At 46.5% G+C, this 23708-nt stretch overlaps 1 protein-coding gene across 1 annotated transcript in view; it reads left to right on the forward strand.

Annotated features, from left to right (window-relative positions):
- The window catches only part of LOC140065154 (uncharacterized), a 154690-nt gene extending 139709 nt beyond the window's left edge, over positions 1-14981 (forward strand). The window contains exons 11-12 of the mRNA XM_072112694.1: positions 13311-13599; positions 14020-14981. Of these exons, the coding sequence (XP_071968795.1) occupies positions 13311-13599; positions 14020-14707 (977 nt within the window). The 3' untranslated portion in view covers positions 14708-14981. The remainder of the gene's footprint in view (positions 1-13310; positions 13600-14019) is intronic.
- Positions 14982-23708: the final 8727 nt, after the last annotated feature.

Here is a 23708-nt window from a genome sequence, read left to right on the forward strand (position 1 = left end):
CTCATGCACACGACCATCCGCTTCTATTATGCCCGGTATGAAGAGCTTTATATGTGCATTGTACCTGTGGAGTGTGCAGGGTGCGACCCATTCACGAAATGTGTTTCACGTTCTACATGAATCTGGCGCCCCCTGCAGTGCTCCGACAGAGTGCAAGAACTTTCTGTCGGACACTGCATAATAAATGTGGCGCAGATGTGTAATGCGGCTGTGTAATGCGGCTGTGTAATGCGGCTGTGTAATGCGGATGTGTGATGCGGATGTGTGATGCGGATGTGTGATGCGGATGTGTAACGCGGATGTGTAACGCGGATGTGTAACGCGGATGTGTAACGCGGATGTGTAACGCGGATGTGTAACGCGGACGTGTAACGCGGACGTGTAACGCGGACGTGTAACGCGGACGTGTAACGCGGACGTGTAACGCGGATGTGTAATGCAGCTGTGCAATGCAGATGTGTAATGCAGATGTGTAATGCGGATGTGTAATGCGGATGTGTAATGCGGATGTAATGGGCTTCTGTAACCTGTCTTTAGTGATAATGAGGTCCCTGGTGACGGGTTCCCTTTAAGCAATGCATCACTGTGATATCTGCCCTTTAAGGTGGCGGCTCAAGTTGTAAAGTTATTCCCTATCTACAGAATAACAGAGTTTGGCTTCTTTCCCCTAGTAAGATATGTAAGATGTGAGGAATAATACTAGCGCTGTGTATATGGTGTACAGTGACTCTCCTCCACAGCACAGCCTGGAGACTGACTCCTCCCACTCACGTGACTGATCACATGGTCATGACATCATCACAGGTCCTTTACACACTAGAATTTGGCATCTCTGTGTATTATACGGTGATGGCACTGCTCGGGGAGGAGGTATGTGCGGTACCTGTCGGGGCTCCCGTGCGGTACCTGTCGGGGCTCCCGTGCGGTACCTGTCGGGGCTCCCGTGCGCTTATATAGTAAGAGAATGTGAGAAATTACCGGGCGCAGTACTAAGGCATCTCTGACGCTCTCGTACACTGTCTATTAGAGTGTTAGCCATAGCCGAGCCATGTCCAGTAACTTCTCACTCTCTCATACACAACAAATGGAGCAGCAGGACACTCACTCAACCTGCTGCTCTGCTAAGGAAACTGTTCTCATAGGTGAAGGGATCCCATCAGTCAGACCCTCGCCAGTCACACTGTTATCCCCTATCCCAGTGGTGGCGAACCTATGGCACGGGTGCCAGAGGTGGCACTCTGAGCCCTCTCTGTGGGCACCCAGGCCATCACCCAGCATAGAGGTCACCATTCAGGACTCCTCCTCCTGCAGTCACAGGAAGCCCAGAAAGTGCCGTGTTCAGAACTATTTTATAGTGACTTGAAGTAGAGGAGGAGCGTAGAGGTGTGGACAGAGCTGGATTATCATTGAAGCCCCTCCTCAGTTCCTGTGATTCATCCTGTTAAGGCTACCTTAGATGGAATTTCTCCATCTTTCTACTGTATTGGTGTCTTCAGGACGCAAATACGTTTGAATCTGTGACACAGCAGGGATCAATAAGTTACTTTAAATTAGCATTTGGCACTTTGGCAAAAATATGTGGCTTTTGGTTGTAGTTTGGACACTCGGTCTCTAAAAGGTTCGCCATCACTGCCCTATCCTGTGGAAAAGAAATAATAATATAACATAATAAACTCCCCTCTGAGGTTACCGAATGATTTTACACCAAAATTTCCGGGAAAAGCTAAAAAAGCAGATGAGGTTGAAATAGACGCAGGTCCATCAATTCCAACCTATTGGAGTAAACTAATGTTTTTTTCTCCATAACCCATTATACTTTTATTCTCAAGAAAGGCGTCCAGGCCTCTCCTGAACATGTACAAAGCATCCGCCATATCAACCTCCTGCGGGAGGGAGGTCCAAAGTCTCACTGCTCTTACAGTAAAGACTCCCTGTCTATGGTGATGGTAGAACCTCCTCTCCTCTAGATGTAGAGGATGCCCCTTGTCAATGGTTATGGCAGAACCTCCTCTCCTCTAGGTGTAGAGGATGTATCCTGTCTATGGGGATGGTAGAACCTCCTCTCCTCTAGGTGTAGAGGATGTCCCCTGTGTATGGTGATGGTAGAACCTCCTCTCCTCTAGGTGTAGAGGATGCCCCCTGTCTATGGTGATGGTAGAACCTTCTCTCCTCTAGGTGTAGAGGATGCCCCCTGTCTATGGTGATGGTAGAACCTCCTCTCCTCTAGGTGTAGAGGATGTTCCCTGTCTATGGTGATGGTAGAACCTCCTCTCCTCTAGGTGTAGAGCATGCCCCCTGTCTATGGTGATGGTAGAACCTCCTCTCCTCTAGGTGTAGAGGATGCCCCCTGTCTATGGTGATGGTAGAACCTCCTCTCCTCTAGGTGTAGAGGATGCCCCATGTCTATGGTGATGGTAGAACCTCTTCTCCTCTAGGTGTAGAGGATGCCCGCGTCTATGGTGATGGTATAATCTCCTCTCCTCTAGGTGTAGAGGATGCCCCCTGTCTATGGTGAGGATGTCCCCTGTCTATGCTGATGGTAAAACCTCCTCACCTCTAGGTGTAGAGGATGCCCCCTGTCTATGGTGATAGTAGAACCTTCTCTCCTCTAGGTGTAGAGGATGCCACCTGTCTATGGTGATAGTAGAACCTTCTCTCCTCTAGGTGTAGAGGATGCCCCTGTCTATGGTGATAGTAGAACCTTCTCTCCTCTAGGTGTAGAGGATGCCCCCTGTCTATGGTGATGGTAGAACCTCTTCTCCTCTAGGTGTAGAGGATGCCCCCGTCTATGGTGACGGTATAATCTCTTCTCCTCTAGGTGTAGAGGACGCCCCCGTCTATGGTGATGGTAGAACCTCTTCTCCTCTAGGTGTAGAGGATGTTCCCTGTCTATGGTGATGGTAGAACCACCTCCCCTCTAAGCGCAGAGGATGTCCCCTGTCTATGGTGATGGTAGAACCTCCTCTAGGTTTAGAGGATGGCCCCTGTCTATGGTGATGGTAGAACCTCCTCTGCTCTAGGTGTAGAGGATGTCCCCTGTCAATGGTGATGGTAGAACCTCCTTTCCTCTAGGCGTAGAGGATGCCCCCTGTCTATGGGGATGGTAGAACCACCTCTCCTCTAGGTGTAGAGCATTCCCCTTGTCAATGGTGATGGTAGAACCTCCTCTCCTCTAGGTGTAGAGGATGTATCCTGTCTATGGTGATTGTAGAACCTCCTCTCCTCTAGGTGTAGAGGATGCCTCCTGTCTATGGTGATGGTAGAACCTCCTCTTCTATAGGTGTAGAGGATGCCCCCTGTCTATGGTGATGGTAGAACCTCCTCTCCTCTAGGTGTAGAGGATGCCCCCTGTCTATGGTGATGGTAGAACCTCCTCTCCTCTAGGTGTAGAGGATGCCTCCTGTCTAGGGTGATGGTAAAACCTCCTCTCCTCAGGGGGTATCCTGTACACCTAGTCTATGGTGATGGTAGAACCTCTTCTCCTCTAGGTGTAGAGGATGCCCCCGTCTATGGTGACGGTATAATCTCTTCTTTTCTAGGTGTAGAGGATGCCCCCTGTCTATGGTGATGGTAGAACCTCCTCTCCTCTAGGTGTAGCGGATGTCCCCTGTCTATGGTGATGGTAGAACCTCTTCTCCTCTAGGTGTAGAGGATGCCCCCTGTCTATGGTGATGGTAGAACCTCCTCTCCTCTAGGTGTAGAGGATGTTCCCTGTCTATGGTGATGGTAGAACCTCCTCTCCTCTAGGTGCAGAGGATGCCTCCTGTCTATGGTGATGGTAGAACCTCCTCTCCTCTAGGTGTAGAGGATGTTCCCTGTCTATGGTGATGGTAGAACCACCTCCCCTCTAGGTGTAGAGGATGCCCCCTGTCTATGGTGATGGTAGAACCTCCTCTCCTCTAGGTGTAGAGGATACCCCCAGTCTATGGTGATGGTAGAACCACCTCTCCCCTAGGTGTAGAGGATGTCCCCTGTCTATGGTGATAGTAGAGCCTCCTCTCCTCTAGGTGTAGAGGATGTCTCTCTCTATGGTGTTGGTAGAGCCTCCTCTCCTCTAGGTGTAGAGGATGTCCCCTGTCTATGCTGATGGTGGAACCTCCTCTCCTCTAGGTGTAGAGGATGTCCCTTGTCTATAGTGATGGTAGAACCTGCTCTTCTCTAGGTGTAGAGGATGTCCCCTGTCTATGGTGATGGTAGAACCTCCTCTCCTCTAGGTATAGAGGATGTCCCCTTTCTATGGTGATGGTAGAAACACCTCTCCTCTAGGTGTAGAGGATGTCCCCTGTCTATTGTGATGGTAGAGCCTCCTCTCCTCTAGGTGTAGAGGATGTCCCCTGTCTATGGTGATGGTAGAACCACCTCTCCCCTAGGTGTTGAGGATGTCCCCTGTCTATGGTTATGGTAGAACCTTCTCTCCTCTAGGTGTAGAGGATGTCTCTCTCTATGGTGTTGGTAGAACCTCCTCTAATCTAGGTATATAGGATGTCCTCTGGGTATGGTGATGGTAGAACCTCCTCTCCGCTAGGTGTAGAGGATGTCCCCTGTCTATGGTGATGGTAGAACCGCCTCTCCTCTAGGTGTAGACGATGCCCCCTGTCTATGGTGATGGTAGAACCTCCTCTCCTCTAGGTGTAGAGGATGCCCCCAGTCTATGGTGATGGTAGAACCATCTCTCCCCTAGGTGTAGAGGATGTCCCCTGTCTATGGTGATGGTAGAGCCTCCTCTCCTCTAGCTGTAGAGGATGTCCCCTGTCTATGGTGATAGTAGAGCCTCCTCTCCTCTAGGTGTAGAGGATGTCCCTCTATATGGTGTTGGTAGAACCTCCTCTAATCTAGGTATAGAGGATGTCCCCTGGGTATGATGATGGTAGAACCACCTCTCCTCTAGGTGTAGAGGATGTCCCCTGTCTATGGCGATGGTGGAACTCCCTCTCCTCTAGGTGTAGAGGATGTCCCTCTCTATGATGATGGTAGAACCTCCTCTCCTCTAGATATAGAGAATGCCCTCTAGGCGTAGAGGATGCCCCCTGTTTATGGTGATGGTAGAACCACCTCTCCTCTAGGTGTGGAGGATGCCCCCTGTCTTTGGTAATGGTAGAACCTCTTCTCCTCTAGGTGTAGAGGATGCCCCCAGTCTATGGTGATGGTAGAACCATCTCTCCCCTAGGTGTAGAGGATGTCCCCTGTCTATGGTGATGGTAAAGCCTCCATTCCTCTAGGTGTAGAGGATGTCCCCTGTCTATGGTGATAGTAGAGCCTCCTCTCCTCTAAGTGTAGAGGATGTCCCTCTATATGGTGTTGGTAGAACCTCCTCTAATCTAGGTATAGAGGATGTCCCCTGGGTATGGTGATGGTAGAACCACCTCTCCTCTAGGTGTAGAGGATGTCCCCTGTCTATGGCGATGGTGGAACTCCCTCTCCTCTAGGTGTAGAGGATGTCCCTCTCTATGATGATGGTAGAACCTCCTCTCCTCTAGATATAGAGAATGCCCTCTAGACGTAGGGGATGCCCCCTGTTTATGTTGATGGTAGCGCCATCTCTCCTCTAGGTGTAGAGGATGTATAGAAAAAAAGCCATCGCTCACTCACATAAGCTGCATCCTCAATGTAGACAAGGTCCTATTTCTCCTTAGCTCTAGGTGCACCGAAAGGCAGTCCTGCCGGTTGACTGGATGATGCACAATGAAACGAAGGTATTCCAGCACTCAGAATCTTCTTTAAAAAATATTTAAATTTTTATTTTGTAAATCTTAAAATTGCAAGGTCACATCCTGGCATATCATCCAATGTATCCTGTATCCTGTCTATGGTGATGGTAGAGGATGTCCCCTGTCTATGGTGATAGTAGAGCCTCCTCTCCTCTAGGTGTAGAGGATGTCCCTCTATATGGTGTTGGTAGAACCTCCTCTCCTCTAGGTGTAGAGGATGCCCCATGTCTATGGTGATGGTAGAACCTCCTCTCCTCTAGGTGTAGAGGATGCTCCCTGTCTAGGGTGATGGTAGAACCTCCTCTCCTCTAGGTGTAGAGGATGCCCCCTGTCTATGGTGATGGTAGAACCTCCTCTCCTCTAGGTGTAGAGGATGACCCCTGTCTATGGTGATGGTAGAGCCCCCTCTCCTCTAGGTGTAGAGGATGCCCCCTGTCTATGGTGATAGTAGAACCTCCTCTCCTCTAGGTGTAGAGGATGTCCCTCTATATGGTGTTGGTAGAACCTCCTCTCCTCTAGGTGTAGAGGATGTATCCTGTCTATGGTGATGGTAGAACCTCCTCTCCTCTAGGTGTAGAGGATGCCCCCAGTCTATGGTGATGGTAGAACCACCTCTACTCTAGGTGTAGAGGATGTCCCCTGTCTATGGTGATAGTAGAGCCTCCTCTCCTCTAGGTGTAGAGGATGTCTCTCTCTATGGTGTTGGTAGAGCCTCCTCTCCTCTAGGTGTAGAGGATGTCCCCTGTCTATGCTGATGGTGGAACCTCCTCTCCTCTAGGTGTAGAGGATGTCCCTTGTCTATAGTGATGGTAGAACCTGCTCTTCTCTAGGTGTAGAGGATGTCCCCTGTCTATGGTGATGGTAGAACCTCCTCTCCTCTAGGTATAGAGGATGTCCCCTTTCTATGGTGATGGTAGAAACACCTCTCCTCTAGGTGTAGAGGATGTCCCCTGTCTATGGTGATGGTAGAGCCTCCTCTCCTCTAGGTGTAGAGAATGTCCCCTGTCTATGGTGATGGTAGAACCACCTCTCCCCTAGGTGTAGAGGATGTCCCCTGTCTATGGTTATGGTAGAACCTTCTCTCCTCTAGGTGTAGAGGATGTCCCCTGTCTATGGTGATAGTAGAGCCTCCTTTCCTCTAGGTGTAGAGGATGTCCCTCTCTATGGTGTTGGTAGAACCTCCTCTAATCTAGGTATAGAGGATGTCCCCTGGGTATGATGATGGTAGAACCACCTCTCCTCTAGGTGTAGAGGATGTCCCCTGTCTATGGCGATGGTGGAACTCCCTCTCCTCTAGGTGTAGAGGATGTCCCTCTCTATGATGATGGTAGAACCTCCTCTCCTCTAGATATAGAGAATGCCCTCTAGGCGTAGAGGATGCCCCCTGTTTATGGTGATGGTAGAACCACCTCTCCTCTAGGTGTGGAGGATGCCCCCTGTCTATGGTGATGGTAGAGCCTCCTCTCCTCTAGCTGTAGAGGATGTCCCCTGTCTATGGTGATAGTAGAGCCTCCTCTCCTCTAGGTGTAGAGGATGTCCCTCTATATGGTGTTGGTAGAACCTCCTCTAATCTAGGTATAGAGGATGTCCCCTGGGTATGATGATGGTAGAACCACCTCTCCTCTAGGTGTAGAGGATGTCCCCTGTCTATGGCGATGGTGGAACTCCCTCTCCTCTAGGTGTAGAGGATGTCCCTCTCTATGATGATGGTAGAACCTCCTCTCCTCTAGATATAGAGAATGCCCTCTAGGCGTAGAGGATGCCCCCTGTTTATGGTGATGGTAGAACCACCTCTCCTCTAGGTGTGGAGGATGCCCCCTGTCTTTGGTAATGGTAGAACCCCTTCTCCTCTAGGTGTAGAGGATGCCCCCTATCTATGGTGATGGTAGAACCTCCTCTCCTCTAGGTGTAGAGGATGCCCCCAGTCTATGGTGATGGTAGAACCATCTCTCCCCTAGGTGTAGAGGATGTCCCCTGTCTATGGTGATGGTAAAGCCTCCATTCCTCTAGGTGTAGAGGATGTCCCCTGTCTATGGTGATAGTAGAGCCTCCTCTCCTCTAGGTGTAGAGGATGTCCCTCTATATGGTGTTGGTAGAACCTCCTCTAATCTAGGTATAGAGGATGTCCCCTGGGTATGGTGATGGTAGAACCACCTCTCCTCTAGGTGTAGAGGATGTCCCCTGTCTATGGCGATGGTGGAACTCCCTCTCCTCTAGGTGTAGAGGATGTCCCTCTCTATGATGATGGTAGAACCTCCTCTCCTCTAGATATAGAGAATGCCCTCTAGACGTAGGGGATGCCCCCTGTTTATGTTGATGGTAGCGCCATCTCTCCTCTAGGTGTAGAGGATGTATAGAAAAAAAGCCATCGCTCACTCACATAAGCTGCATCCTCAATGTAGACAAGGTCCTATTTCTCCTTAGCTCTCGGTGCACAGAAAGGCAGTCCTGCTGGTTGACTGGATGATGCACAATGAAACGAAGGTATTCCAGCACTCAGAATCTTCTTTAAAAAATATTTAAATTTTTATTTTGTAAATCTTAAAATTGCAAGGTCACATCCTGGCATATCATCCAATGTATCCTGTATCCTGTCTATGGTGATGGTAGAGGATGTCCCCTGTCTATGGTGATAGTAGAGCCTCCTCTCCTCTAGGTGTAGAGGATGTCCCTCTATATGGTGTTGGTAGAACCTCCTCTCCTCTAGGTGGAGAGGATGTATCCTGTCTATGGTGATGGTAGAACCTCCTCTCCTCTAGGTGTAGAGGATGTCCCCTGTCTATGGTGATGGTAGAACCTCCTCTCCTCTAGGTGTAGAGGATGCCCCCTGTCTATGGTGATGGTAGAACCTCCTCTCCTCTATGTGTAAAGGATGCCCCCTGTCTATGGTGATGGTAGAACCTCCTCTCCTCTAGGTGTAGAGGATGCCCCCTGTCTATGGTGATGGTAGAACCACCTCTCCTCTAGGTGTAGAGGATGTCCCCTGTCTATGGTGATGGTAGAACCTCCTCTCCTCTAGGTGTAGAGGTTGCCCCCTGTCTATGATGATGGTAGAACATCCTCTCCTCTAGGTGTAGAGGATGCCCCTTTCTATGGTGATGGTAGAGCCACCTCTCCCCTAGGTGTAGAAGATGCCCCCTGTCTATGGTGATGGTTGGAACTCCTCTCCTCTAGGTGTAGAGGATGCCCCCTGTCTATGGTGATGGTAGAACCTCCTCTCCTCTAGGTGTAGAGGATGTTCCCTGTCTATGGTGATGGTAGAACCACCTCCCCTCTAGGTGTAGAGGATGCCTCCTGTCTATGGTGATGGTAGGGCCTCCTCTCCTCTAGGTGTAGAGGATGTCCCCTGTCTATGGTGATGGTAGAACCCCCTCTCCTCTAGGTGTAGAGGATGCCCCCTGTCTATGGTGATGGTAGAACCTCCTCTCCTCTATGTGTAAAGGATGCCCCCTGTCTATGGTGATGGTAGAACCTCCTCTCCTCTAGGTGTAGAGGATGCCCCCTGTCTATGGTGATGGTAGAACCACCTCTCCTCTAGGTGTAGAGGATGTCCCCTGTCTATGGTGATGGTAGAACCTCCTCTCCTCTAGGTGTAGAGGTTGCCCCCTGTCTATGATGATGGTAGAACATCCTCTCCTCTAGGTGTAGAGGATGCCCCTTTCTATGGTGATGGTAGAGCCACCTCTCCTCTAGGTGTAGAAGATGCCCCCTGTCTATGGTGATGGTTGGAACTCCTCTCCTCTAGGTGTAGAGGATGCCCCCTGTCTATGGTGATGGTAGAACCTCCTCTCCTCTAGGTGTAGAGGATGTTCCCTGTCTATGGTGATGGTAGAACCACCTCCCCTCTAGGTGTAGAGGATGCCTCCTGTCTATGGTGATGGTAGGGCCTCCTCTCCTCTAGGTGTAGAGGATGTCCCCTGTCTATGGTGATGGTAGAACCCCCTCTCCTCTAGGTGTAGAGGATGCCCCCTGTCTATGGTGATGGTAGAACCCCCTCTCCTCTAGGTGTAGAGGATGCCCCCTGTCTATGGTGATGGTAGAACCTCCTCTCCTCTAGGTGTACAGGATGCCCCCTGTCTAGGGTGATGGTAGAACCTCCTCTCCTCTAGGTGTAGAGGATGTCCCTTGTCTATAGTGATGGTAGAACCTCCTCTCCTCTAGGTGTAGAGGATGCCCCCTGTCTAGGGTGATGGTAGAACCTCCTCTCCTCTAGGTGTAGAGGATGTCCCTTGTCTATAGTGATGGTAGAACCTCCTCTCCTCTAGTTGTAGAGGATGCCCCCTGTCTATGGTGATGGTAGAACCTCTTCTCCTCTAGGTGTAGAGGATGTTCCTTGTCTATGGTGATGGTAGAACCACCTCCACTCTAGGCGCAGAGGATGTCCCCTGTCTATGGTTATGGTAGAACCACCTCCCCTCCAGGTGTAGAGGATGTCCCCTGTCTATGGTGATGGTAGAACCCCCTCTTCTCTAGGTGTAGAGGATGCCCCCTGTCTATGGTGATGGTTGAACCCCCTCTCCTCTAGGTGTAGAGGATGCCCCCTGTCTATGGTGATGGTAGAACCTCCTCTCCTCTAGGTGTAGAGGATGCCCCCTGTCTAGGGTGATGGTAGAACCTCCTCTCCTCTAGGTGTAGAGGATGCCCCCTGTCTATGGTGATGGTAGAAGCTCCTGTCCTCTAGGTGTAGAGGATGTCCCCTGTCTATGGTGATGATAGAACCCCCTCTCCTCTAGGTGTAGAGGATGCCCCCTGTCTATGGTGATGGTAGAACCTCCTCTCCTCCAGGTGTAGAGGATGTCCCCTGTCTATGGTGATGGTAGAGCCTCCTATCCTCTAGGTGTAGAGGATGCCCCCTGTCTATGGTGATGGTAGAACCTCCTCTCCTCTAGGTGTAGAGGATGTTCCCTGTCTATGGTGATGGTAGAACCTCCTCTCCTCTAGGTGTAGAGGATGCCCCCTGTCTATGGTGATGGTATAACCTCCTCTCCTCTAGGTGTAGAGGATGCCCCCTGTCTAGGGTGATGGTAGAACCTCCTCTCCTCTAGGTGTAGAGGATGCCCCCTGTCTATGGTGATGGTAGAAGCTCCTGTCCTCTAGGTGTAGAGGATGTCCCCTGTCTATGGTGATGGTAGAACCCCCTCTCCTCTAGGTGTAGAGGATGCCCCCTGTCTATGGTGATGGTAGAACCTCCTCTCCTCCAGGTGTAGAGGATGTCCCCTGTCTATGGTGATGGTAGAGCCTCCTATCCTCTAGGTGTAGAGGATGCCCCCTGTCTATGGTGATGGTAGAACCTCCTCTCCTCTAGGTGTAGAGGATCCCCCCTGTCTATGGTGATGGTAGAACCTCCTCTCCTCTAGGTGTAGAGGATGCCTCCTGTCTATGGTGATGGTAGAACCTCCTCTCCTCTAGGTGTAGAGGACGCCCCCTGTCTATGGTGATGGTAGAACCTCCTCTCCTCTAGGTGTAGAGGATGTCCCCTGTCTATGGTGATGGTAGAACCTTCTCTCCTCTAGGTGTAGAGGATGCCCCCTGTCTATGGGGATGGTAGAACCTCCTCTCCTCTAGGTGTAGAGGATGCCCCCTGTCTATGGTGATGGTAGAACCTCCTCTCCTCTAGGTGTAGAGGATGTCCCCTTGTCTTGGGTATAAAGTAATTTTGCATATGATTTAACATTGGCTTAAATTCTTTCCTTTTAGGTTTGGACAGATCACAGTCCCCATTATGGTCGCGTGCACATAGTAATCTCAAAGATTGCAAAACTTTTTTCAAATGAATTAAGATACAAAACCATTATAGAGACATCAGTATCTCTTCACTTTTCGAAAGTTATTTTTTATTTTGGAATTTGTTGCGTTTACCATTGGATCATTTTCTTTGCTCTCAGGTTCGGTCAATGGACAGAGACACGAGGGTGGAGAGAATATTCCAGCTCACCCTAGAGATTCTCTTCTATATTACTGGAGAGGTGAGAGATTGTGATGAGGTCACATGACATCATTATCTATGGGAATAACAGATGATAGGACTGGAGAGGTGAGAGATTCTGGAAATGTATGGAGGGAGATTTATCAATGTGTCTCTCCATAACCAGGATTACACAGTAGTGAAGAAGACCTCTAGTGGGCGCTGTCAGGCCCCTGTGTATGAAGGACGGGGGAGAACCCTGAGCCCAATCCCGGCTCCTCCACCTCACCCCCTGATACATGATGACATCAATGAGCAGAAGATCCTAGAAGTCACCCACAAGATGATGGAGCTGCTGACTGGAGAGGTTACACTGCTGGGAATGCTGGGACATTATACAGTAACGCTATGAAGGGATCTGGGTGATGACGGGATCATTGTGTGTGTCAGGTTCCTATAAGGTGTCAGGATGTGGCTGTCTATTTCTCCATGGAGGAGTGGGAGTATTTAGAAGGACACAAAGATGTGTACAAGGAAGTCATGATGGAGGACCACCAGCCCCTCACATCAGCAGGTAATAGACAGGACTAAATCCACACGTCCTTTCATTATCTGTATGGAAAGAAGGAATTCAGTCTCTGGATGTTTCCTACAGGTAGATCCAGTAAGAGAACATCACCGAAGAGATGTCCCAGTCCTCTTCTTCTACCACAGGATTGTTCAGAGGAGAAATATGTCCCACAGGATCATCAGGTAGATGGAGATGAGACTTCATGACATCTTCTCTGATCTGTGGAGGTTTATTGTAAAATCCCATGTCTAGTCTATGTGTCTGACTACTGGAGATTGCAGTTTGATGTAAGGAGACAACATGGAGGATTTATGGTGGAGACCTGCAGATATTTGCGCTGCGTCTCCCGTCAGGTCATATTTGGTTGTTATGATTAATTTCTGATCTTTTATTATCATCTAAATCCTCCTCTGTGACTTCTCCATCGTCTGGTGACTTCTTACAATATTTGTCTCTCAGTTTGTGTATCAGGATGAAGATGTGAAGAATATTCCTGCTCCAGAGACATATGTGAGGGGCGATGAGCGATGTAAGGAGGAGATTCCTACAGGTAACTGCCCAGGTGAGTAGTAACCACTAGATAAAGCAGAGACGAGTGATAACACAATACAGAACATGGAGACATAGACTAAGAAAAGCTGGAAGGTGGGAGCTATGAGGGTCAGGAATACTGCTCACCAGGACCTCGGAGGAGGAGACTGAGATGTTACATCAGTAATAATACAGAACCTTATGGTAAGCAGGAAAGTCATAGCCACCATGGGCAGACAAGAAATGCTGCATGTACCCGGATTGCTGATATCACACGAATGTTCTGTGATACATCTTCAGAGTTTTCTTACCACAACCAATGATAAGGTTATATTTTATAATCTGCTTTATATTCCTCAGATGACAACACCAGGAGCTCAGAGGAACATCTGATATCATCACGTTACAGCAGGTGATGGTTGTATCACACCAGACACATCTGAAGATCATGACAATATCCCCGATGCTTCCTCAGACCTTCACACACAAGATCCGTCATCTGATCCTATTACATGGGTCCTTTCTACTGAATCATCAGTAACTGATAAAAACATGAAGTCGGGTTTAGAAAATGGAAAAGATGTTAGTGTTAAAGATCTTCTTGTCCATCAGAGAAGTCACACAGGAGAGAAGCCATTTTCTTGTGTAGAATGCGGCAAATCTTTTAGTCAAAGTTCTTATCTTGTTAGACATCTTAAAATTCACACGGAGGGCAGGAAATTTCCATGTACAGAATGTGGGAAATGTTTTTACCGCAAGTCGTCTCTTGTGATACATCTGCGAAATCACACGGGGGAGAAGCCATTTTCATGTAGAGATTGTGGAAAATGTTATAGTGCTAAAGCAGCGCTTATTGTGCATCAAAGAACTCACACAGAGGAGAAGCCATTTTCATGTAGAGATTGTGGAAAATGTTTTACGCAGAAAACACATCTTGATCTACATCTGCGAAGTCACACGGGGGAGAAGCAATATTCATGTTCAGAATGTGGAAAATGTTATTATCAAAAATCAGATCTTGTAAGACATCAGAGAACTCACACAGGGGAGAAGCCGTTTTCATGTAGAGATTGTGGAAAATGTTTTACGCAGAAAACACATCTTGATCAACATCTGAGAAGTCACACGGGGGAGAAGCAATATTCATGTTCAGAATGTGGAAAATGTTATTATCATAAATCAGATCTTGTAAGACATCAGAGAACTCACACAGGGGAGAAGTCATTTTCATGTTCAGAATGTGGAAAATTTTTTGCCCAGAAAACAAATCTTGATCAACATCTGAGAAGTCACACAGGGGAGAGGCCGTTTTCATGTTTGGAATGTGGGAAATGTTATAGTGCTAAAGCAGCGCTTATTGTGCATCAAAAACTTCACACGGGGGAGAAGCAATATTCATGTTCAGAATGTGGAAAATGTTATTATCATAAATCAGATCTTGTAAGACATCAGAGAACTCACACAGGGGAGAAGCCATTTTCATGTAGAGATTGTGGAAAATGTTTTACCCAGAAATCTAATCTTGATCTACATCTGAGAAGTCACACAGGGGAGAGGCCGTTTTCATGTTTGGAATGTGGGAAAACTTTTAAGAACAAACTGGCTCTTGTAATACACCAGAGAAGTCACACAGGGGAACTTTTTCCATGCCCAGAATGTGAAAAATGTTTTAACCAGAAATCAATTCTTGTTAGACATCAGAGAAGTCACACGGGGGAGAAGCCATTTTCATGTTCAGAATGTGGAAAATGTTATTATCAAAAATCAGATCTTGTAAGACATCAGAGAACTCACACAGGGGAGAAGCCATTTTCATGTAGAGATTGTGGAAAATGTTTTACCCGGAATAAAAATCTTGATCAACATCGGAGAACTCACACAGGGGAGAAGCCGTTTTCATGTTCGGAATGTGGGAAATGTTTTGCTTGGAAGTGTAATCTTATTTACCATCATAAGTCGTCACACAGTGGTAAAGCTAAACATACATTATGAATCTGGGAAATGCTTTGGCCCATGATTGTTCCTTTTACTAAATCAAAGACTCAGCGCTGGGGTCCTGGGTTCAAGTCCCAGGGTCAACATCTGCAAATAGTTTGTATGTTCTCTCTGTGTTTGTGTGGGTTTCCTCCGGTTTCCTTCCACACTCCAAAACATACTGACAGGATGATTAGATTGTGAACCCCGTGGGGACAGGGGACGATTTGGCAACTTCTGTGAGGCACCGTTTAACTACATAAATAAAGGAATTAATATTTTGACATTTGGACTACTTTTCCAAAATGGGGTTCACTACGTGAATAATTGTTTTTATATCACTCCTAGGAAAAGGAAGGGCGATGTTACTTTTCCTTTTTTTCGCTGTCTCATCACTGCACTAGTGCTAGACGTGTCCCGAGGGATGAGGGAATTGTAGACCGGCGCTTCTGTTGTGATAGTATTTCGCACAACTCAACGCGTTTAAATAATTATCTTTTATTCCTAAAAAGTTAGCGAAGCGTTTCTACTCCGGACCGGAGCCTTCGTCAGGCTCCGGTCCGGAGCAGAAACGCGTCGCTAACTTTTTAGGAATAAAAAATAATTATTTAAACGCATTGAGTTATTCGAAATACTATCACAACAGAAGCGCCGGTCTACAATTCCCTCATCCCTCGGGACCCGTCTAGCACTATCGTATACACGCTTCCAGGATCCTGGTCCTGTGATAGGAAGCGTGGTTCATCGGGACCGGCTGCTCTGATCCTCATATATAAGATATATGACATGCTGTACTGAATCAGTCACCAGGTGAGAGTCTGCTGATGTATTAGTACATACATTCAACTTAATCTACTGTATCACACGAGGTTGCGCTCCTCCGTCTTTCTTCCTTCACTCTCTCCCAACGGGGCCACCTGGAGTTCCTCTGAGTTCCCCTCTCCAGGTAACTTGATCATCACTGCACTAGTATACTATATATAGTTAAGAGGTTAAGTATGGATTTCTTTTTATCTATAACACCTAGAAATAAAATCCTTATGTAGGATTAAATACAGTATTTTCCTATATAAAATGACTCCTGAACTGTGTTTCTAGGTGCCACGGTTCAGAAGACATAGCTATTAGCATTCTGATCCTCCAGCCTGTCAGCTGAAGGCAACATGAAAAGGAGGGGGAGGAAGCTGCAGGGAGGGGGAGGAAGCTGCAGGGAGGAGGAGGGAGCTGCAGGGAGGGGGTGGAAGCTGCAGGGAGGGGGAGGAAGCTGCAGGGAGGAGGAGGGAGCTGCAGGGAGGAGGAGGGAGCTGCAGGGAGGAGGAGGAAGCTGCAGGGAGGGGGAGGGAGGGAGCGAGCTGCAGGGAGGGGGAGGAAGCTGCAGGGAGGAGGAGGGAGCTGCAGGGAGGGGGAGGGAGCAAAAAATTCACAATGGAATCAGGATTTGGTGAGTGATGATGATGTCCCTAAAAATGAAGCTATTTGAAAAGATGTTGATTTTCTTTTTCTGTTCAAGAATAAATGTGAATTTTGTTTACGGAAAAGAAAAAATAAAATATCACTTGAAAATAAGCCATTACCCACTTTTTAAAGCCAAAAATAATACAACACCCTGTCTTATTTTTGGAGATGGGTCAGAAGGTAAGAGTTCTCTGTATGGAGAGTTTTCCAAGTAATACGGCCTTATAGGCGTGTGGAGACTTATAGCCATAGATGCTCCACCAGAGAATTCTGGGAAGTATTTTTGGAGAATAGTTGCGAGCTTATTTAGAAACATATATATATATAGATAATGACAGTATACACCCCGACACCACAGATGGACAGGTAGTTTATAGCGAGTTGGGAGTAATTCAGGTTTGTCTCAATATTGGGGAAAATAATTTGCTTTAGGAAGGGACTTCTACACGCTCTTATAGCCAAACGCAAACTCCATGGAAATCAATAGGGCCCAACATTGTAGATAACTGTATTGTAGCTGAATGGGGGTAATAGGGCAGTTACCCTGACGAAATTGTGTAAGGGAAAGTAATGAAATAATAGGATTATAAAAATGTCATAAAGAATGAAATAAAATAAAAAAATAAAATGTCACAGACGCTCTGGGTGTTCAGACCCAGTTATTTACATAGAATATTATAGAGCATTGATGGAAATAACCCACAGGTCGGTTCAGGTCATCAATCGTATAAACGATACTGGGTGATTAATAACCCAAAAGGGGAATTCATGATGCTTTCGAACTGGGAAGTCACGATGGTCCCATTGGAGCTGCTGTAGTTCAGGAAACACCTCATTCTTGTGTGACCGGTGAGTCATGACCACCTCAAGAACCGTGCACTTTAAAGGGAACCTGTCATCATACATTGTCCTTATAAACCAGTATGTTGTCAAGAAGTTAAAAAGCTTCTTGATGATGTTTCTTTCATGGCCCAGCTTGGTGGCATCATCCAGAATATCAACTTTGAAATTAGATGTATAACGTCAGGGAGGCAGAGAGTGTAACATGCTCCTACCATGTGATTGACATCATGCACCGGACTTCAGGAGATCTGATCAATGACGTCCCTGGACGCAGGACCATCAATCATTGTTAAGGAGGCATTGTATGCAGCGTCGGACTGAGTACCCCGAGTACCAACCCTGACTTCAAAAGTCAGAACAGAAGATGAGCCGGGCTGCCGGGGCCATCGGGCGCTGACGGACGCTGTTTCCAGCACCCGATCACAGCCGGGAGTCGGACACTCCCCAGCAGGGCCACTGGCGGAGACGCGCTGCGTACAACAGCGTACGTGAGCACCGCCACCCGCCGGCCTCGGAGCGCGGTCTTGCGCATGCCGGGGCTCCTGTGATGAGGACGTCTGGGTGGGAGAGCGCCGCGCCTGACTGAGACGCACGTGTAACACCTCCGCCCTCCGGCATCATGCGACCTGCAGTTGAGGAGCGGAACCGGAGGTGAGTGGCCGCCTCCCGGCACTGTGATGACATCACGGCAGCTCTGGGGTAGCCGGGGCTGGGGGGATTTGATGGCTACTGTAGAGGAGGGGGGTCTTTGATGGCTGCTCTAGGGGAGGCGGGGGGCCTTTGATGCCTGCTCCAGGGGGGGGGGGACCTTTGATGGCTGCCCTAAGGGGAGGGGGACCTTTGATAGAAGGCTCTGGGGGAGGGGGACCTTTGTTGACAGCTCTGGGGGAGGAGGGCCCTTTGATGACAGCTCTGGTGGAGGAGGGCCCTTTGATGACAGCTCTGGGGGAGGAGGGCCCTTTGATGACAGCTCTGGGGGAGGAGGGCCCTTTGATGACAGCTCTGGGGGAGGGTGGCCCTTTGATGACAGCTCTGGAAGAGGGGGGGCTTTGATGGCAGTTTTGGGGGAGGGGGGTTTGATGAAAGCTCTGGGGGATGGGGTTCCTTTGATGGCAGCTCTGAGGAGGGGGGCCGGGGCCCTGTGTTTCACATGACTGTTGTTACTCTTTAATGTCTTATTTTATTTTTATGTTCCCCGGAATGTAAAACGCTACTGAATTTAATGGTGCTATATAAATAAAGATTATTATTATGGAGTGGTGCTCCTTTAATTGCACCTCTGGGGGGAGAGGGGCTGCAGTAATGGTAGCTGTGGGAGGAAGGTTTATTAGGCCAATTTCTGATGACAGGTTCCCTTTAAGCATCAGCCCCTACAGGAACCTTTGCAACATTAAGTTCAGCATATGCACAAGGCAAGGGATGTCTGTCAATCTAGCTCATGCTACAAGGTATGGGGGAATTATTACCTCACACACTATAGATATGGCTGAGGAATATTATATGGGGGTATTATTACCTCACATACTATAGATATGGCTGAGGAATATTATATGGGGGAATTATTACCTCACATACTATAGATATGGCTGAGGAATATTATATGGGGGTATTATTACCTCACACACTGTATATATGGCTGATAAATCTTATATGGTGGTATTATTACCTCACATACTGTATATATGGCTGATAAATCTTATATGGGGGTATTATTACATCACACACTGTATATATGGCTGATAAATCTTATATGGGGATATTATTACCTAACACACAGTATATATGGCTGATAAATCTTATATGGGGATATTATTACCTCACACACTGTATATATGGCTGATAAATCTTATATGGGGATATTATTACCTCACACACTGTATATATGGCTGATAAATCTTATATGGGGGTATTATTATCTCACACACAGTATATATGGCTGATAAATCTTATATGGGGATATTATTACCTCACATACTGTATATATGGCTGATAAATCTTATATGGAGGTATTATTACCTCACACACTGTATATATGGCTGATAAATCTTATATGGGGGTATTATTACATCACACACTGTATATATGGCTGATAAATCTTATATGGGGGTATTATTACATCACACACTGTATATATGGCTGATAAATCTTATATGGAGGTATTATTACCTCACACACTGTATATATGGCTGATAAATCTTATATGGGGGTATTATTACCTCACACACTGTATATATGGCTGATAAATCTTATATGGGGGTATTATTACCTCACACAATGTAGATATGGCTGATGAATATTATATGGGGGTATTATTACCTCACACAATGTAGATATGGCTGATGAATATTATATGGGGGTATTATTACCTCACACACTGTATATATGGCTGATAAATCTTATATGGGGATATTATTACCTCACACACTGTATATATGGCTGATAAATCTTATATGGGGGTATTATTACCTCACACACTGTATATATGGCTGATAAATCTTATATGGGGGTATTATTACCTCACACACTGTAGACATGGCTGATAAATCTTATATGGGGGTATTGTTACCTCACACAATGTAGATATGGATGATAAATCTTATATGGAGGTATTATTACATCACACACTGTATATATAGCTGATAAATCTTATATGGGGATATTATTACCTCACACACTGTATATATGGCTGATAAATCTTATATGGGGCTATTATTACCTCACACACTGTATATATGGCTGATAAATCTTATATGGGGGTATTATTACCTCACACACTGTATATATAGCTGATAAATCTTATATGGGGGTATTATTACCTCACACACTGTATATATAGATGATAAATCTTATATGGGGATATTATTACCTCACACACTGTATATATAGCTGATAAATCTTGTATGGGGATATTATTACCTCACACACGGTATATATGGCTGGAGTCTTACCTCATGACTTCCTGTAGCAGGTGAAAGCCGGGGACATGAGGATATGTCTCCCCTGTCAGGTCCTGTGCTGTCTCACTCCTCCTGCACTTACTCCTCACTGCTGTAGGGGGCAGTGTTATACTATGGGGTCTCCTGAGGTAAGTGTTTATCTGTAAAGCTTTTCTATCTGTCACCTGTCTCCAGTGATGGATCTCTGTCTATCTAATATCTATCTATCACCATCCACCATCATCTATCTGTCTATATATTTGTCCTTTAATATCTTGATAGGGATATTTTATGCAGGGCCCCAACAGCCCTCTTGACTTTTGTAAGGTGAGTCCTAATTAACTCTTTGAGGGAGGATGAGATAGCTGCCGGCAGCGAGATGACAGAGTAAATGAAAAACACACTCTGGTCTTCCGATGCACTCACATCACAATGTTTATTTCATGCAGACACAGCTATATTTTAGCACATAGACATCAGCATTTGGGTGTTGTATGAAAAGAGATAAGGCACTTAGATTCTCATTACATGTCACAGGGTATTAGCTGACAGGCGAGCAAACTGGTTACATAAAATGAAGTTTGGATCCTGACATTAACTGGACAGTGGTCAGGGAACATGGCCTCTGTATCTAAGATGGCGGACAGTAGCCAAGATGGCGTCCGAAACCAGTGCGACCTCCTTAACAATCTTCTATCTATCTATCTCCTATCTATCTATCTATCTATCTCATATCTATAATCTATATATCTCTAAACTAGATGGACTTCAAATAGATACGTGTCATTATTTAGCAAGTCTGGACGTGGAGGCGCTGTACTCCTCAATCCCGCATACAAAGGGGATTGAGGCGGTGCGTTCCTTCGTACAGACAAGGGGAATACAGTACCATCAGCACAACGAGTTCATCTTGGACCTTCTCCAATATGTCCTCAGCCATAATTATTTCCTCTTCGGGGACACCTTCTTCCACCAAAGCCGAGGTACGGCCATGGGGACACCATGTGCCCCCACCTATGCCAACTTGTACCTCGGCTGGTGGGAGGAAAGGGTGGTCTTCGGAGAGGAGATGAATGAATGGACACAACATGTCCCATTATGGCTGAGGTACATAGATGACGTGCTGCTAGTCTGGACATCGACACTGGAAAACTTTGAAAGTTTCGTGGCAATTCTGAATTGTAACAATCTTGGCCTCAGATTTACTTTGGAAATCCAGGAACAAAAAATAGCATTCCTGGACCTAGAAATTAGGAAGACTATAGATGGACAAATATCAACCACAGTCTATAGAAAAGCGACAGCCACGAACAATTTACTGATGTGGGACAGTTGCCACCCCTATTCCCTTAAAAAAGGAATTCCGAAAGGCCAGTTTCTTCGCATGCGCAGAAACTGCAGTGGCTTCAAAGAATTCCGGAAAAAATCTGAGGAATTGCAAGATAGGTTTGCACGTCGTGGTTTTCCAAATAGGATTCTGCACGAATCCTACAAAGCAGCATGCATGACAGACAGAAGCACTCTCCTAACGCCAAAAAAACGTAACGATGATGCTAAACAACTAACCAGAATCATAGGCACGTATGATGGCAATCATAAAGAGATTAGAGACATTATATGCAATTTTTGGGACATTTTACTTCATGACAAGGAAGTCGCCAAAATTGTCCCCTCGGAACCAGCAATCAGTTACAAAGATCTTCTGGTCCACAGCTATCTTCCTCCCACAAAACCTAGTGGGACCTGGCTGGAGAGAAGGCCAAAGGGCACTTTTTGATGTGGACACTGCTCCACATGTAAATGGATTACCCCCTGTAAAAACATAACGAGTGCATCTACAAAGAACAGTTTTGTAATCCGTGACTTTATTAACTGTTCTTCGGTGGGCGTTATATATCAAGCCACCTGTACATGCCCGGCCGACTATGTGGGTAAAACCTTTCGTCTTTTTAAAAAAAGAATCCAAGAACACATGTCGGATATTAGGGAAAACAGGGGATCAAGGGAACCTAAAAGAAATCTCATTCCGAGGTATTGAAGTAGTAAGACCATCTCCCAGAGGGGGAGATTGGGACAAGTTGATACTCAGGAAGGAAGCTCAATGGACCTTCAGGATTAACTGTGTCCAACCCTTAGGTCTGAACGATTTTATATCATACGCAAGTTTCATTGAATAAATCAGTACAGGCCATTTCTGAATAATAGCCTAGTGTACCTAATGGTTCACTATACACATCTTCTCAGGCATCTCAGAATGACCTACCCAATGTTACCACCAAATGATTCAATCGTTCCATCCCTCCCTCCCGAGATGATTCCCCCCTACATTCAGTCTAAATATCTTGCACATTATCGAATATAATATTAAAACATACCAAATCTATCAACGTACGAAGGAGACAACACTCTAATATTCATGTAAGCAATGTCGCTGTTAGTCACACAAATATACTGCCAGTTTAACCTGCAAGAAAAGCGCTGGAAGCAGCGCTTTCCCTATTCAAATGACACTCACATACTCCCCTAAGAGAAATGCCCTCAAGAATAACCCGAATCTACCTGTACCAACTGCAGCAAGAGTGACAGATCACTCATCGGTACATACCTCCAAAACACAGGGTACCGGTACAGGGAGAGTGACGATTGCATGTCAGTGGGAGGCGCTGGGATAACCCGCCCCTCCCACATGGATGTGATTGGTCCCCTACCCGCGGCTCCAGTTCAACGTCACACAGTGACGTTCAGGCTATTGATTGGGTAAACAGGGAGGCTCGCCAGCGGTGACGAGGAAGGGGAGATGAATATAAACAGGACGCAGCCGGCGCGCGCCACGGCTAGTACATCCCGGGCGTGCACTCGGCACGGATGTCATAATGTCACTCTAGATCAAACAAGCCAAATAACAGACCCCTGAAGAATCTCTGGCAATGAGGAAACGCGTAGGGTCTTAGGTCTTAGAGTTAGCCGTCATGCGGATGCATGTGAGCCACGACCATACGACAATCAGAGTAGCTCCACAAATGAAAGTGCAACCTCTTTAGAGCTGCATACTGACCGACCAGTGGCAAATCGGCATCCAGCAATTGATCTTCTTTGAAGACACAGTGGGAGAGGTGGAGATCCTCCACACTCACCCTGGTCTTCAAAACTATCTGTCACTTAGGTCCAGTGGTGGCAACACAAGTTAGGCCATAGTGGACACCAACACAAAAGTTGGGACGTGTATGAGCCAAAAATCAGGCCCAAAAATCCACGGCCTAATGTCACCAAGTGTACAAATATAAGTGTCAGCCCAGTACCATACTAACGTCTGTTTTTACAGTCCTGCAGAAACATATTTTAATCCAAAAAAAAAATAAAGGCTAAGTTTTATTTTTTATAAAATACCTCCAACTACAGTGAATCTATATATCTCCTATCTTTCTATCTCATATCTATCTATCTATCTATCTATCTCATATCTGTCTATCTAATTTCTATCTATCTCCGATCTATCTATCTCCTATCTATCTATCTATCTATCTCATATCTATCTATCTATCTATCTATCTCATATCTATCTCATATCTGTCTATCTAATTTCTATCTATCTCCGATCTATCTATCTATCTCCTATCTATCTATCTATCTCCTATCTATCTCCTATCTATCTATCTTTCGATCTATCTCCTATCTATCTATCTATCTATCTATCTATCTATCTATCTATCTATCTATCTATCTATCTATCATCTATATATCTCCTATATATCTATCTCATATCTATCTAACTATCTATCTCCTAT

This window comes from Engystomops pustulosus, chromosome 6 (genome assembly GCF_040894005.1).
Source record: "Engystomops pustulosus chromosome 6, aEngPut4.maternal, whole genome shotgun sequence".
NCBI classification, from domain to species: domain Eukaryota; kingdom Metazoa; phylum Chordata; class Amphibia; order Anura; family Leptodactylidae; genus Engystomops; species Engystomops pustulosus.